This window comes from Gavialis gangeticus, unplaced genomic scaffold, assembly GCF_001723915.1.
Source record: "Gavialis gangeticus isolate Ggan-Ray unplaced genomic scaffold, GavGan_comp1, whole genome shotgun sequence".
NCBI lineage: Eukaryota > Metazoa > Chordata > Crocodylia > Gavialidae > Gavialis > Gavialis gangeticus.
Genome location: NW_017729018.1, coordinates 3,727,790 through 3,743,028, shown reverse-complemented (window position 1 = coordinate 3,743,028; position 15,239 = coordinate 3,727,790). Strand labels below are relative to the sequence as shown.

The following is a 15,239-nucleotide window of genomic DNA, read 5'->3' as shown; positions in this document are numbered from 1 at the left end:
CACAGCGTGGGGCAGTGGGGAGCAGTGAGGAGCACCCCCCGCCCAGCAGTACCTGATGAGTGTGGGCTTTTTTTTAAGCACTGGGATCTAGGGTAGGCGGGGCAGCCACTGGTGGGGCAGCCTTGGTCCCCTCCCCTGTCTTCTAGCCCCCCTCACTCACCCCTATTTACCAGCTCTGAGTCCGGCTCCAGCTCCCTGCTGCAGTGGGCAGGGACTGCCCAGATCATCTAAGCTCTCTGAATCAACAATCTGCATGTGGAGGAGAGTGCAACTTTCAGGTACAGAACACCTCAAGGTTACACACACAAGCTGTATGTAGAAATTGTTTCTCTAAGACAATATGTAGAAGAAAAGTGTCTAAGTCAACTCTTCTGTATAAAGATTGCCATTGCCGCTTTCAGGGCTGCCCCTTTCCTTAGCAATGCAGCATATAATATAGTTTAAGGAGGGACTAGCATGAGGCTCCCTGGAGGTAGGTTTTGAGAGTGAGGCTGGGAGGTGGGGGTATCACGTGACCAGCTCTGAGAGGGATTTATCATTTTTTTAGTTCATTAAGAGGCTGGGGGTGGGGGTGGGAGGCAGGCGGGTGACAGAAACGGTTCCTGGAAAGGCGGGGTGGAGTGAGAGGAGGGACAGGTGGTGGCATGGGGGGACAGGGCTGTTAGCCAAGGAGACCTGGAGGAAGCTTCTGACCTGAATCACATGCCCACTCGCCTCCATCCAGAGCCGGAGATGAACCCATCCCAGGCTGCTTAGGCCTCTCGAGGTGGGGCAAGAGGAGACACTGAGAGTGATTTGTGGCTAGAACGCAGGGTGCTGCGGGTGCCGGGGCTGCCTGCGCCCCCATACGAGCAGGGGGGTGGCACTGGGCACTGCTGAGCGGGACACTCGGTTCCCCTTGCTCTGTACTTCCTGGCACAGGAGGGCATTTGGGAAAGAGCTACCCCAGCCCCTGATCCAAATGCATCTCAGTCATGTCTTGGGGCAGGGGAGAAGAGGCCAGCAAAGCCAGATGTGCCTCTTGTCCTCTTCATGAGTAAACAGCTGGAGTTTAGCTGGGTCACGGGGCTGTGACCGCATTGTCTCATTGCTTCTCCCCTAGTAGGGGCAAACTTGAACTTAGAGAAATGTCTCCTTCCTTCTCTCTCCCAAGATCTGCTCTGGACTTGGCAGCCTGAGACCACAGCCAGCAGATCTCTCAGTGGCATTCCCCTTCCCTGTTACAGATGGATGGGGACATGGCATGGACTTGGTGCCACAGTTATACCCTTCCTGCCACTCCTGTATGGGCCCTGTCCCTCTCCATCTCCGTGCCTCCTTCAGCAGGACAGACCCAGCTACCGTAGATACAGCAGTGGAGCTCTGTCATGGACAAGCCCGAAGGGCTTGGGAGATGCAATGCAGCCCAGTACCTCCCCTGGGAGGTGGTACCAATCATTACTGTTCCGTGTTAATGGGAATCCTACCCCCTCCCCTGCCTGCCACCAACCAGCCCCACTACCTGAACCTACCCCACACGCTTCATCACACTCGGGAATCACAGCTTCACCAATCCTCAGGGCAAGACTGCAGCAAAGCTGAGTAAGTCCGTGAGCGTCAGGAAGCAGCTGAGATCTACGGATGAACAGGCTAGGGGAGGGTTAATGAGCTCCTGGGAATCATTCAGCGCAGTACCAGGTGTTATGCCCTTCGCTACTGCTTTAAAATAATGAATCTGGATACGTGGGTGTAGAAAACTTTGGGCTGGCTCTGACTGCGTGACGTTGCTCTCTGGAAATGCCATGGAGAGGATGTACCTGCCAAGACCCAGGGCAGGCTCGGTTGGCTGCTGACATTCGGCAAGCAGAACCCCACTGACTTCAGTGTGCAGGACGGTCACCGTGTGGGGACTGCAGGTCTGCCCTAGCCTGACACAAGGGACAGACAGTCTCAGCACGCGGTTCCTGCTGTTGGGCGCTGTCCCCGAGTGCAGCCATCTCCAAATTCTGTCTTCAGTGAGAAAATCAACCTGTGCCAGCACGAGTGTGTGGAATGTAACCTTGCAAATGTTTGCTGGTTCTTGCCTTTGCCCCTCCTTTTTGGGGGCAGGGGTTGTAGAACTGGCCCATTTTCAGGGCTGGATTAACTCATTAGTGGGCCCTAGGCAAACAAACTCATGGGCCCCGGGCCAGCTGAGATCCTCCTCCCCAGCTGGTACTGCCGCTCATGGGGAGCGGGGCTCAGAGCTGCCCCTAGGAAGGAGCCGCAGTGGCTGTGAGGCTGGCGGAGGGGACGGGAAGGGAAGGGGGGCATATGGAGCCATTTGCACCGCCACCGTGGAGGGAAGGACCAGGGCCCCCTGGCAGCTCAGGGCCCTAGGCATGTGCCTAGCTTGCCTATCTGTTAATCCGGCCGTGCCCATTTTCACTCAAAATGATCATTTGCTCCAGAGGCTTATGTGGCAGATCCTTCCCAGAGCAGACAGGGTCTGACAACAGCACCAGAGGCCTCCTTGAATTAGTAGATTTTGGAACCGTCTTGGGCATTATCCCCAATGTGTCACGAACACACTAGTGGCTACAAGCAAATGCGCAGTGGCTGGCAGAGACCACAGCTCCGCCCTGGCTAAGAGACATGTGCTGCTCCTGATGCATGGGTCTGTAGGATTCACACGCATGTGCCTCTGGGAGCTGATGGGAGAATTGTCCCTCCAAGCCCCCTGGATTACACTCATGGGGATTTATTCCTCCTTAATACTGGGTAAGATCTCTAGTGAGCTGCTCATTCAGTGGCTTTCTGCCCCTGATCAGTCATTACTGCTTCATTCTGGATGCCGAGGCTGACCAAAGCACCACTAACTCTGACGTACCTGACTAAAGGACAGGGGTGCGTTAATACCCGCACTATGTAAGGAGCAGGGAGATGCTTGTGCGTCTCTGGAGGGAGATCCTGTTCCTATCATGGGGCCACTTACGTGCCCACAGGGGCTAATGGACTCGCTCATGCACTTACTTAAGTAGCTCTGAGTTGTTCTCGAGCTGCTGCTCGACCATCCACGTGGTGCAATAAGATCCTGCCCTCGGTGTCCAGAATGGAGCAGCAAGGATCCAACCATGTCTGATCAGGGCATCTGAGGCTCCAGGACTTGTGCCTGCTAGATGATGCGTGTGAGGGTTGTTCACAAAGCTTTTAAGAGCAGGTTAGACAAACATTTGTCTAGGATGGCTTAGATGGGGGTGATCCTGCCCTGAGCAGGGGGCTGGACTAGATGGCCACAGGAGGTCCGCTCCAGCCCAACTTGTCTATGACTCCATGACAAGGAGGGGTGGGTTAGGTTCTCCGAAGACATCCCAGTACCCAGGGAATGACTAGATAACCCAGCCTATCTGAGCTGTGCCTCTCAGGAAGTCTGCAGGAGCTGGCATCTCATCCCCCTTAATCCCACCCCACACTCACCATCCCCAGGAGGGAGGGAAGCAGGTGGGTGTGGGCTTTCCCTTAGTCCTTCTCCTCCTTGCTATTGACCACAGCAAGCCCTGCCTCTCTGCCAGCAAGTCCATCAGAGCAGGAAAAAGCATCGTGTGACTCTGGCTCAAATCCTATTTTGCCTTTAAGGTGTCAGACTTAGCTGCCATTTGCTTCAAACTTATGTTGCAAGGCTCAGGAGAGTGAGCCTGTCCCGCCTCTAAGAAGCCCACATCTCCCATTCTCTTAGCAGGCAGCCCATGGCACCCTCCAGGACTGACCCTCTTCTCCCTGCAGACTCGTGGGGCCAGATTCTAGTTCACCAATTAGGTGCACAAGTGGAGTGAGGCGCCTAAGTGCAGTCCTGCCCGAGTCCTTGCAAACCTGTTAATACAAAAGGCTTGCGTTCTAGGCTCTCTTCCGCCTTGGGGGACTTGACCCCACCTCTCCCACATCCACAACGCCTGGAACCTCAAATGCCCAGGTTGCAAGTAGGGCTGAGAGCAGTCTCTACTCCTTCTCTCATCGCTAGGCCACTGGGGAGCCCGAAAGGGTAGTCATGAGCCACAAGAAGAGCAAGAGCAGCCTGGCTCTCTGGTCAGCAATGTAGACACTGCCTGGGGTAGAAGGAGCCCTGAGCTCTGATGACTGATTCGACCCACTATTTAACACAAACTTCAGAAACAGCCCTGGCGGCAGGGACCGTGGCACAGGAGCCCCTCCCAGCTGAGGACTCTCAGGGTGCAGCAGGCCTCCGGGGGGTCGATGTAACCTGCCTGAATGGCTGCATGTGCCTACAGTGTGTGTGTTCCTCTCCAGATGTGGCCTTGTTACAGCTGTGGCCGCATCCTGCAAGTGCTCAGAAGGCAGTGAAGGCAACGGGAATGGAGGGCAGCAGATGTCATGAGAGGGCTCTCTATGACCTGCCAGAATGGCATCTCTTCCTGCCTCTCCATTCTGTGGTACCAGAGTGTTATCGTCTAACACTGATAATACTCAACCTTTCTGGGTGCCTGCAGACCCTTTATCCAAGCACTTCTGTGCTTCCCAGGGAGGGAAGGATTATGGGCCTCATTTTACAGATGGGGAAACTGAGGCACAGAGCAGAGACATGAACTGCCCAAGGCCATGAATTAAGACAACCGCAACGCCAGGAAGAGTCAGGGACTCCCATGTCTGAGTCTTTGCTACCAAATCATGTTTCCTAAGTGCTTTGGCTACAGTGTCTTGGGCAGCCACCAGAACTGCTGAGAGATAATAGTTGCCAAGCGTGCAGCTCCCAGAGGAGGAGGGCAAGGACTCTCTGTGCCAGCCACAAGCTCGTGGTTTGTTGCTGGCTGCAAATGTGGCAAGATTGCATGAAATGCTGGGAGGGAGAGAAGCCTAGTGGTTACTCAGAGGAAGGGCACCCAGGGCTAGAGTCTAGTCTCCTGCTGGCTGCATGGCCTTGGCCAGGTCACTCCATCACATGTGCGTGGCATGTTTTCCAGCACCCTTCCCCGAGCATTTGGCTGTAGGCAGAGGTGTAACAAGGCAGCCGGGCACCTGGGGCAGCTGCAACGCACAGTGCAGTGGTGACTTCTTGCTGCCGCCTGCTGCTGGTGTGATCGTGTGGCTGTGGTGGCAGCTGCTATTTTTTGTCCTCCTCTCTACCCTCCGCCCCCCAACATAGCACCTGGGGCTGCTGCCCCACTCGCCCTGCCTTAGTCACGCTACAGGCTGAAGGAATGGGCAGATGTACAAGGAGATGGTGTCCCTGCCCCCAGCAGCTCAGCAGATTTTGGGAACCAGTGGGTTTACACTGGGGGAAGGGAAGGACTGCACATGGACAGGCTGTTTGCTTTGATAAAAATTCACTCAACCCATATTCTCCAGCCATGGCCCCAAAGCCCGTGGCATCCAGGGGGGCACAGCACCATCGGGGCTCACTGCTGCAGAATCCTACAGTATACTTTACATGAGTTCAGCTGGCTTAGTCCTCTGGGGACAAGAGATTCAGGCAGATTAGGCTTCACTAAAATAGGCAGGTATTAGTGACCTTAGCAGCCTTCAGCCTCCCCGAGCTATTTTTCTGATCTGCCCTATTTAAGCCTACGGTACCTGCTGAATGTATGTAACAAGGGAATGCACTCAAGCAAATAACCTGCAAGATGAAAACCAGTCCTCATATAATTGTTCTAGTCTTGTGCCTTCTAAAGAAAGGGACCTTTTCACCATCCAGATCCTGAGATGAGGCTAACCTGTGGCTGTGTCAGATCTGGAGGGAGCAAACATCCTTTCCCTTTTCTTTTCAATCCAGTTGAATGTTAAAAGTAGCATAGTGGGGCCACTGATGGGAACTGTGGTCATCTGCGAAGGCCCAATCCTGTGAGGCACCAGTGCTCAATTGCAGAGTGCCCAGGGCTGGGGAACTGCTGGAGGAGGCTATGCTGACCACAGTAGACTGGGAAGGGGGGGAAGGGACAACATGGGTGAAGAGAAAGGGGGCATATTTGCACTAGCAGCAATAAAGTGATGAGCTTATTGCTCCACAGTTCATAAACTACCCTGGGTGCATGGTTTACACATGTGCACGGACCACAGCACACTGAGCTGGGTCACAGCAGCCCAGGCTGGCAGGAGGCCCAAGGGGTCAGCCTGCCAGCTCGGGGCTACCCCAACCGGGCTCAGCATACTGCAGAGGGGCTGGCTGGGGCATGAGGCTAGCCAGCAGGCTCCTGCCCTAGCCAGCTGGCTCAATGTCTACATGTGCGTTGTGGCGCAGAAAAAATCTCCGCAGCAGGGTAGACTTGTATTTATGAGAACTGTCCTGCCGTGGAGTTTATTGGTTTCAAGCACCCTAACAGGGCTGCATGTGTAGATGCTGAGACATCTACCGTGCAGTGAATCAGTCAGATGCACAGCAAAGGTCTTGTATAGATACTCCTGGGTAGTCTTACTTGCCCAGGCTACTGCTTAGTAGCAACAGCAACAGCTTTGGCAGCAGCCCTGTGCCTGGGAGCAGATCCAGCACCCTCCACCCCCCTACATATCAGTGCGTATTGGTTACAGCACAGGATTATGCAGGGGCTGAACTGCGGTGACGTCTGGGGTGGGACACGCCAGCTGCCTACACAAGCATTTGAGGCAAGGAGAAGCAGAGTCCCAGCTCTGTGTCTGATCATTTAAAGAGGGAGAATGTCACGTACTTGCCTTGGGATCTGAGACTGAACCAAGTCTGGGTCTGAAGGGAAATGGGTTTGGAGTCCGTTTTGTAGAAACAAGCCCAGCTGGAAACAAGACCCACCTTCCAATGTGCTCTTGGTACTTTACAGTGAGGAGAGAAAACTGCCCTGTGCACCAAGTATTATCAGTTAGGGCCCTGTCAAGATCAAAGACATGCTGTGAGGTCCCCACACTGGCAGGGACGGCTCCTACCCCAAACAGCGTGCACAACCTATCTGCCCGAGAGAGAGCAAGGGGAAGGTGGCAGGTCTGCCGCGGTGCTGCCCGCTGCACCACAAAGTCTCACGAAAGAGAAAAGTGATCATTTAAGCATATTTTAACAAGAGAAAAATAAAAAGGGCACAGTTTTCACTAGCTTCCCATTGTGCATAGCTTTAATTAAGAATTACATGCAGCTCCATTCTGGGGCTGATTCTGGATTTTGTGCATTTCCAAATCATCACTGTGCAGGTTTGGCTGGGAAGAGATGAAGTAGTGGGCTAGGAATGGAGATGGATAGGCAGGGTAACATGTGCTCGCTGCAGCTAGCAAGCCTGCCTCCTGCTCCTACCCCTTGCAGGAACAGGCCTCCCCTAGCACTGTCACTGTTGTGCTGCAAACGCCAGAGTTACAGATTTGTAGACAGGGCGCCTTCCTGGGGCAATACTGCATTCTCCCCAGCACAGGAGGCATACAATCCCAGCAACTGCCCTGTCCATCAAAAAGCAGAAAAGATGCCAAAATTGGCTGTGTAGGTGATGCGCAGGGCATTTCCGGTCCAGTTCTGACGCCAAGGCACTGTGTTGCTACTCACTTGTGATCCACCGACACGGCGTGCGAAGAACGAGACTAAATCCAGCCTTTGGGATGCAACCTTGCGGTTCCCTGCAACTCCAGCTGCTGGTGGATGGGACCTTGGGCTGAGCTGTGCCAGGCTGAGTATTAGCAGAGCTCCCAGCTGCCTCCGGGGCTGAGGGATAAGGAAAGCCTTTCCTGGGAAGGAGGCTCCGCAGCAGTCTGCCATCAGAGCCAAGTTTTCAGCTGGTCATGAGAGACCAGGTTAGCTGACTGCAGCTGTGTGTGCGGTGAGGGGGCTCAGGGCCACACAGCCCCAGAGGACCAGGCAGCACTGCCCCCAGCAAACTCTGCTGCCCCAGGAAGAGCTGGGGCATGGGCTGGGGGCCCTGCATGTGGCCTGTGTTTGCGGCTAAGGGAGAAGAGAGAGCAGCCGGAGGCTATTCTGTATTTTATATGGCACCCAGCTCCATGGCATCTAAGACCCAGACCCACATAAGCATTAAAGTGCATCATTTCTACATGGCCATCAAACTCCTATTGAAACCACTGGGAGCTGGGGCCCTAAATAGCCCTTGTATCCCTGAACCTGAATGTCCAGACCTCTGAGGACCCACATCCCCAAGGGAGACTCGGACCCACCTGCATGCCTGACCGAGCTGCTCTCACCTGGTGACAGAGCCCCAAACCTGAGCATGGGCTCACGTAGCAGGAAGCCAGCTGGGCAGCAGTACAAGGGCTTACATCAGCACGCATTTCCCCTTCACCTCATCAAATGTGCCCTGTGCTCTACTTTTCAAGGCTTCCAAGTCCATCTCCTGCAGCTTCTCCAAGAAAGAGTATGACCCTTCGTCCTCCTCCTCTTCCTTCTCTTTCACCATCGCAGCCAGATCCTCAGGGAGATCCACATCTCCTCCAGCCACTTGGATCTGGGCACCATCCTGTTCACTCTGAAATGAGGAAAGAAAGCCAGTGAACCCTCTGCCCTGCCTCTAGCTCAGGGCCCCCCTGAAATGGCAGTGGGTGCCAGGGATGCCATAGCTGCAGGTGCCCTAGTCGTGCAAGTGATGATTAGAAGAGAGGACAAATAGGGATGCACAGTGGTGTGACAGTGTCGTGCTTTAGGACCCTGAACGGTATGAGGAGCTATTCTGCTGACTTACCCCAGCTGTCAGAGCAGGTAGGTCTCAATAACACTGGTCGTCAGAAAAAGCAGGCCATCCCTCTGAGCCAGGAAAACCTGGAAGCAGAGATCTCAAGGGGGAAACCTTGGAGATTGGGAGAAGGGTGCGTTTGTGGGCTGCACCTGGTACGATGCCACGTTGCAGGCCAGTACATAATTCCCTGGATTGCAGGAAGGAGCCCCAGCCTTGGGTCTTCCCTGGAGGCTCACAGAGGTGCCAAACTAATGGCATGGCAGAGAACAGCTGGTTCCTGTCAGGGAGCGTGTCCCTGGCTCCCGGGAGCTGGAGAACTTTCCCTGCAGGCGATGGTGCAAGCATCGAGCCTGGTTCTGGTGCGGCCTTGGGATAGCGCGGCCCTTGGTTGCTTGGGGCACTGCCAGGCTTCACCCTGAGCAGAGGGCAAGCGACCCGTACCTGTGGCAGGCGGTACTTCCCCCGAAGGTGCATCCGGACAGTGGCTCTTTCTGCCTTCTTATGTGCAAAGGCTTTGTCCCGCTGTATCCTGCAGGAAGGAACAAGAAACAGCCAGAGTGACCCTCTACCCAGTGGCAGACCCATTCACCTAGCAACATCCCCAGGGCCCAAGGGAGCCCAGCACTGCTGACTGTGAGGTCCAGGATGCCTCAGATCAGATCCCCGAAGACTTGAGGCTGCCCAGGCAGTGGCCGCTCACAAATACCTTGCCTGAAAGTATTGGATAATCTGCCAAGTTAGCAAGCGTGCCCTCCAGTGACCACACCTTACACTGCACACACTCATTTATCCCACACAGATGCACGCAGGGCAGACGTACTCAGAGCAGGACAGACAGCCCAGCCCAACCTCTCAGTGCTTTAGATGGACACGAGCTTCTGCAGAAGGTCACAATCCAGACATACGTTGCTTTGTTAGCAGCAGGTAACAAATCTATGTTGCACGTGGAGGCAGCCCTGCTGTGCCACCACCTAGGGCTAGGCATGGTTCTAAATTTGGCATGAAGATGGACTGACAGATCGATTGCATATGGCACTGTGCACCAGGACCCCCAGTGCCAACAGCCAGTGAGCTAGTGAAGCATTTAGTTGGGCAGTCTCCAAGCACCGTAAGTGTCCTGCTCCTTGGCCCCATCCTGATACTTTCATCTGAAGCTCTCAGGGAGCTGCCTCAGTCCTGAAGGCTGCTGCTTTCTAAAGTGGGGTTTAAGTTCAGCAGCTCCAGGCCACCCACAGCAATCTTGGGTGCTGAGCACTTCCAAGAATTGGGCTTCACCCACCGTCAGGTTGGGCGCCCAAAATCAGGGGCCACTTTTGCAAACGTAGCTAGCATGCTCCTCAACTCCTGTACGTCAGCCCACAGCTGTCGCAGCAGGGCTGGCTGGGGTTCCCGAGTGCAAGCGAGTCAAATGTTGCATGTGACGCATCACTCTGGATGCACATGGGATAGCTGGGAGCGTAGCAGCTGTCCAGCCACCCACAGCAATGCCACCTCGTAGCCCAGGTGCTCAGGGCTCATTGGCAATGTACCTTTCCTGAACCTTGCTCTCAATGGGCCTGTGTCTGCCCTCACCCGGCAGGGATCCTGGCTGGCTGGCCTTCAAGGAGGCCGTTCCTCATCCCTACAGACTGAGAGCCAGGCCCTGGGGGAGCAGCCTGATAGAGGGGCTTTTGCGTCCCTGCCAAGCCTCTCCCTGCCCAAGCAGTCTTCAGGCTTTGCCCCTCTTGCCTTCTCACTCCCTGTCCTTCTCTTCCTTTCTCCCTTGTTGCTCTCCCACCACCTCCCCTCTCCTCTTGGCTCCTGAGTCTTGATGTCCCACCTGGGGCATGCCCCCTGGCCAGCTCCTCGGGCTGGGCTGGAGAAGTCCCCACTTCTCAGCAGGTCGGGACTTCAATCCAGGGGAAGCTTGTGGAGGAGCAGCCAGTACAGCCCCTTCCCCACACCCACGGGGCTCTGGTGACCCAGCTGGCCTCTGCCTCGGCTTAGCGCATTGTCCGTGCCCAGAGCAGCTGGGTGCGTCCTGCCCCTCCCTCCCTCGGGGCTGAGACCGAGCTGGTGGCTGGCAGCCCGTGGGCGCAGAGGGACCCAGGTGGCAGAGCGCCACAGAGGGCAGAGTCTTACTTCTCCTCCAGCAGCTGCCGCTGGTATTCCTCAAACTCCTCGTGGGACATGCCGTTGGGCAGCTCTGCCTTCTTCCCGTCCTTGGGTTCCTCCTGCTCCTCGCCTCCACCCCTGAAGCTTTTCATGGCTGCCATGAAAAAGGAAGCCATGCTGGATCCTGGCGGCACAGAGCCTCCGAGCGCTTGTGTCTGGCAAGCACTGGGGCCGAGAGCTGCCAGGTCCCCCTCCCTGGGGAGGGGCTGTCTGTGCTGCAAGGTCAGGAGGATGCTCTGTGTCACGGGGATAAGAGCAGGATTAAGGTATTAGGAGGGGAAGCTAAAGCCTCCTGGGTGGAGAGACCTTGTCACTCTTCTCCCCACTCCCAAGGGTGGCCCTGGGATCTCTCCTGTGCCCCCAGGTGATTAGCCATGTGGGACTGAGGCCTGGGGGAGGGTCCTAGTTCAGGTCCTAGCTGGTGCAGATGCCTTGAGGATGGGGCTTCTGTGCAATGAGCAAGCAGCCCTGACCCCAGGGGGACTGAGGGAGCATGCCTCCCATGTCTGCAGTGCCAGGGAGACCGTGCCAGGGCAGTGCCACCGGGTGGGGGCACCCAGAGGTGGGTTTGAGAGGAGTCAGAGAAGAGCAGCGGCTGTGGCCAGGGGGTGAACGGTTGGAAAAAGCCAAGGGTCGGTACATGTGATCCAGGGGGACCAGTGCTTAGTAAATGAGAGAAGCCAAGGCCTTGGCTGCACTGGTTTTGCCAAGCCCAGCCAGTCCACAGCTCTGCCTCTGGCAAGTCAGCGTGATCGTGCTGAGGAGCCCTTGACAGGGCTCCTCAGCTGAAGTATGGCTCAGACAGACCTGGGGGCCAGGCTCTGACAGGCCACGATCCCTGCAGGAGGAACATGGCAGGGAGGATCCAGGGTGGGGAGGGAGCTGGAAGGTGGCTGCATAGACAAAAAGGGTGAACTGAGTTTAGCAGTGCAGTTTCCATGAGTAGATCCATCTCTCCCTCCACCCCCTCCAGCCCGGGGTTGAAACGCACAGGCGGCCGGACAGCCGGGGGGCTCTGGGCCCATCAGCGGAGCTCTGCAGCTGCACAGGAATCACCCCAAGAAGAGAAGACAGGTTATACCCCGTCTTCCAAGCCGGCCTTCACTTGCATGCCAGTTCCCCCTCCCCACCCCTGTGTCCTGCACAGGCACTGGTCTCAGCCCTTTTTGGTATCCTTCAGCCCCTTCAAACTGGCTGGGATCCCCATGCCCCAGTCCCTCAATCCTTTGGACTGGCTGATAGCTTAAAAGGCTTCCCAGCCACCATGCCGGGTGGAGCTGTGCCTGGGACAATGCTGTGGGGTTACCGATGTAGGACCCTGCACAGACACAAGAAGATTAGGTAGCAAAACTTAATCAAGGTTTGCAAGTCTGGAAGGGATTGGTGTGGGCCCGGCCCTCCCACGTCCACACGCAGACGCTGCCCCCCACTGCGTTAATCTGCGCTCCACCCAGGCGCCGAGATTGTCTGCGAGCCAGCGTGACAGTAGGGTTTCATCCCCGGGCAGGATGGGCTGTGGCTGATATGCCCAGGGTAGATGCCAAGCGCTTGTAACCTATATGTAAGCAATTTCCCACACAGATTCTGATTAAAGTGTAATCCCTGCACCAGGCAGAGCACGGAGAAGGGACAGGCTCAGATCCAGGGCTAAGAGGCAGAAAGGCGGTGTGGTGCATTTTGGAGGGGGTGGTGTGCTGGGGAAAAGCCCTAAGGGCTCACCCACCTCCCTTCTGATTTTGCAGCCAGGTCTGCTCCATTTCCATGTTAGCGGGGCTGGCCCCACTCCCGTCAGGGATAGGTCTAATTTCAGCTCGAAGCTTAAGGATGCTGTTGAACTAATTTCTTTGATTTAATCAGAGAAGCTCAATCCCTGGCGGGTCAGCTGCTGAGGCAGTGTGCTTTGTCTCTCTCTGAGGCCAAGAAGTCACAGGGGCAGAGGGAGGCAGGTGCACTGGGTACCTTGTGGGCCAAGTAGGATTTTGAGTTACCCTAGGAGGTCGGACTGCCTTTGACTCTTCCTGGCACTGACTCTTTTATTCTTCCCCTGCTGCTGCTGCTGCTGCTGCTGCTGCCTACACAAGGGAGGTTCATCCAGAAAACAGGAGCTGTTCCCGAGGAGGAAGACCCCTGCTCCCCCACAAATCTTCCCCCAAAACGTGTCTGGGGGCACTCCTAGCAAAGCAGCAGTATGTCCTAGCAGGATGGACAGGCCCCAGGGACCCATGAGAGACCAGCCAGCCTGAACGGGCCTGGCTGTACCTGGGTGGGGCTCCCTAATACAGCTCAGGTCTCTGGCATCACCGCCTGCCAATCTGAACAGGGAAGGGCAGTGCCAAGGCCTAGGGCTCTGCCATGGGTCAGTTTGGGTCTAAGCCCCTGTATGGCCCAGTGTCACTGGGGTGGGCCAGGCCAAAGTGCTACCTAGGGCCTCTGGGGTGGAGGCAATGAGGAGGATGCTGGAGCTACAGAAACAGAAGTGGAGATGGGAACGGGAGTGCAGGGAGAGCAGAAATTCGGATACCTGCCCATGCTCAGGGGACCTGCCTTTAAGTCCTTGCTGCATCACTGGCCTCTTGGGTGCCCCTGAGAAAGTCTGGCGGCCTCCCTGGGCCTCGTATCTCAGCTGGGACAAGGGGCTGCCCCCTTGTCCTGCCCCTGGGGAGTGTGAGAGTCAATGAATCCCAGACTGGGGGGGCTAGGAATGGGCCGGCTGAGTTGCTTGGGTGGGTTTCCACAGTAGCCCCTGTGGGGCCTGGAGCCTCCTCAAACCGGGCTGATGCTGTGGTCCCGGTTGTACAATGTGCTGCCATCTGTTCTAGTCAATGGGTACGAGGGCCGGACGGAGCAGCGGTAGCAGGGAACAAATGGTCTGCCCCTGTGCGGGGGGCTGTACGCCACTGAAACCCCATGGAGTGCAACGGCCCGCACACCCACCCTGAGGTCGGTTCCTGCAAGGAGCACGAGCACATGAGGAGTGCTCCCTGGACTGCTGTATCAGGGCAGCACCCAAAGGACCTGCCTGGATGGCCTGCTGCTGAGTGTGTGTTTTGACTGCTGTCAGGGCCAATGCACTGGGGCTTGGACCAGGACCTCCACAGCTCAAAGCTGCAGCTGGAGCTAGGACAAAGCTCTGCAGTTACAAAGCTGTAACCCCACCGCCTTCCCTGTTTGAGGGAATTGGTGAAGAGGCAGCAGGTAGCACATAGTCCGGAGGGCTGTGCTGGTACCAGTGCTGCTGGTTCACAAGGTCGACATCCTGATTAAAACAAAAGAGGCATGAAGTTCACAGGGCTCCTTGCTCCAAAATGCCAAGGACAGGGGGTGGGCAGAGAAGGCTGCATCTTCAGTGCTGACCACCTCTCACCCTAGCTGACACCAGCTCCTCTGACAAGGAGACCCAAAGGGCCTCATGTTAATTATGCTAAGGAGGGCAGGGTGTCTGAGCTGGGCAGAGAGGGGGTTCCTAAGCACCCTCTACACACACACCTGCACCCCCAGGACACAGAGATGCAAACATTTCACCAGGAGTTTTGGGCATCCAACCCTGGGTGGCTCAGATGTGAGAGCAGCGGGGAGGGCAAATGGACAAAACCTCACCCAAGCATCAGTCTGCAGGAGCGTGTGTAGCATGAGTGAGCATCAGGGAGAGTGGTGAGTTGGTGTGAGTGTGAGCAGAGGGAAGTGTGTCCAGAGGGGCATGCTGCTGTGTAAGTGTGTGTGAGGCCAGTATGAGTGGTTGTTGGTGTCGGGGATGTAAGTGTGTTATTGTGAGTCCAAGCAGATGAAGGACGTGGGGGTGAGTGTGCACATTCCTGTTTGCATTTCTGTGGCTGCTGAAAGGCACCTGCCCTAGACACCTCTTCATCTTGGGACTAAGTGCAGTAGAAGAGATGGTCCAGGGAAGCTGTGGACTCTCCATCACTGGAGCTGTTCAAGGAGAGGTTGGACAGGCACAGGTCAGGGATGATCTAGGCATAGTTGTGCCTACGTTCTCCTATGGGTATTGCCCACGCTTCTGGGCTTCGATGGTTGTTATATGGGGCTGGGAAGGATTTTTTTCCCCCTCCTGCTGCTACTTGCTTTTTTTTTGGTGGCAGCCAAGGCTGCAGATTATGACTGGGGTGCACCAGTGCTCCTGCTGGGACTGAGACCTGGAGATTCCTGGCTGGAGGGTCTTTCTCCTCTGCTCAGGATCACACCAGATTTGGGGTCAGGAAGGAATTTTACCCCATGGTCAGATTAGTATGGGCTGTGGGTGTTTTGCCTTCCTCTGTAGCGGAGGGCATGGCCCTCTTCCTTGGATCTCTCAAGAATATTTCAACAATGCTTGCAGCAGCAGGACATTAGCCACCGTTGGCCCCCTGATCCATCTGTGGCACGTTAGGACATTACGGCTTGTGGTTGTATCAGGGTTGGCTGTGTAGGTCTACTAGTAGGTCAGTTTATGGATTTGCATAGGATAGTTTGGATGTGGGGGGGGGGGGG

At 55.9% G+C, this 15,239-nt stretch overlaps 1 protein-coding gene across 1 annotated transcript; it reads right to left on the bottom strand.

Annotated features, from left to right (window-relative positions):
- Positions 1-7,851: 7,851 nt before the first annotated feature.
- On the bottom strand, positions 7,852-10,942 carry LOC109295038 (complexin-4-like). The gene is made up of 3 exons (XM_019513697.1): positions 10,722-10,942; positions 9,042-9,129; positions 7,852-8,393 (listed from the first exon to the last, which is right to left on the bottom strand). The coding sequence occupies exons 1-3, from the start codon at positions 10,868-10,870 to the stop codon at positions 8,184-8,186; spliced, it is 447 nt and encodes a 148-aa protein (XP_019369242.1). The 5' UTR covers positions 10,871-10,942; the 3' UTR covers positions 7,852-8,183.
- Positions 10,943-15,239: the final 4,297 nt, after the last annotated feature.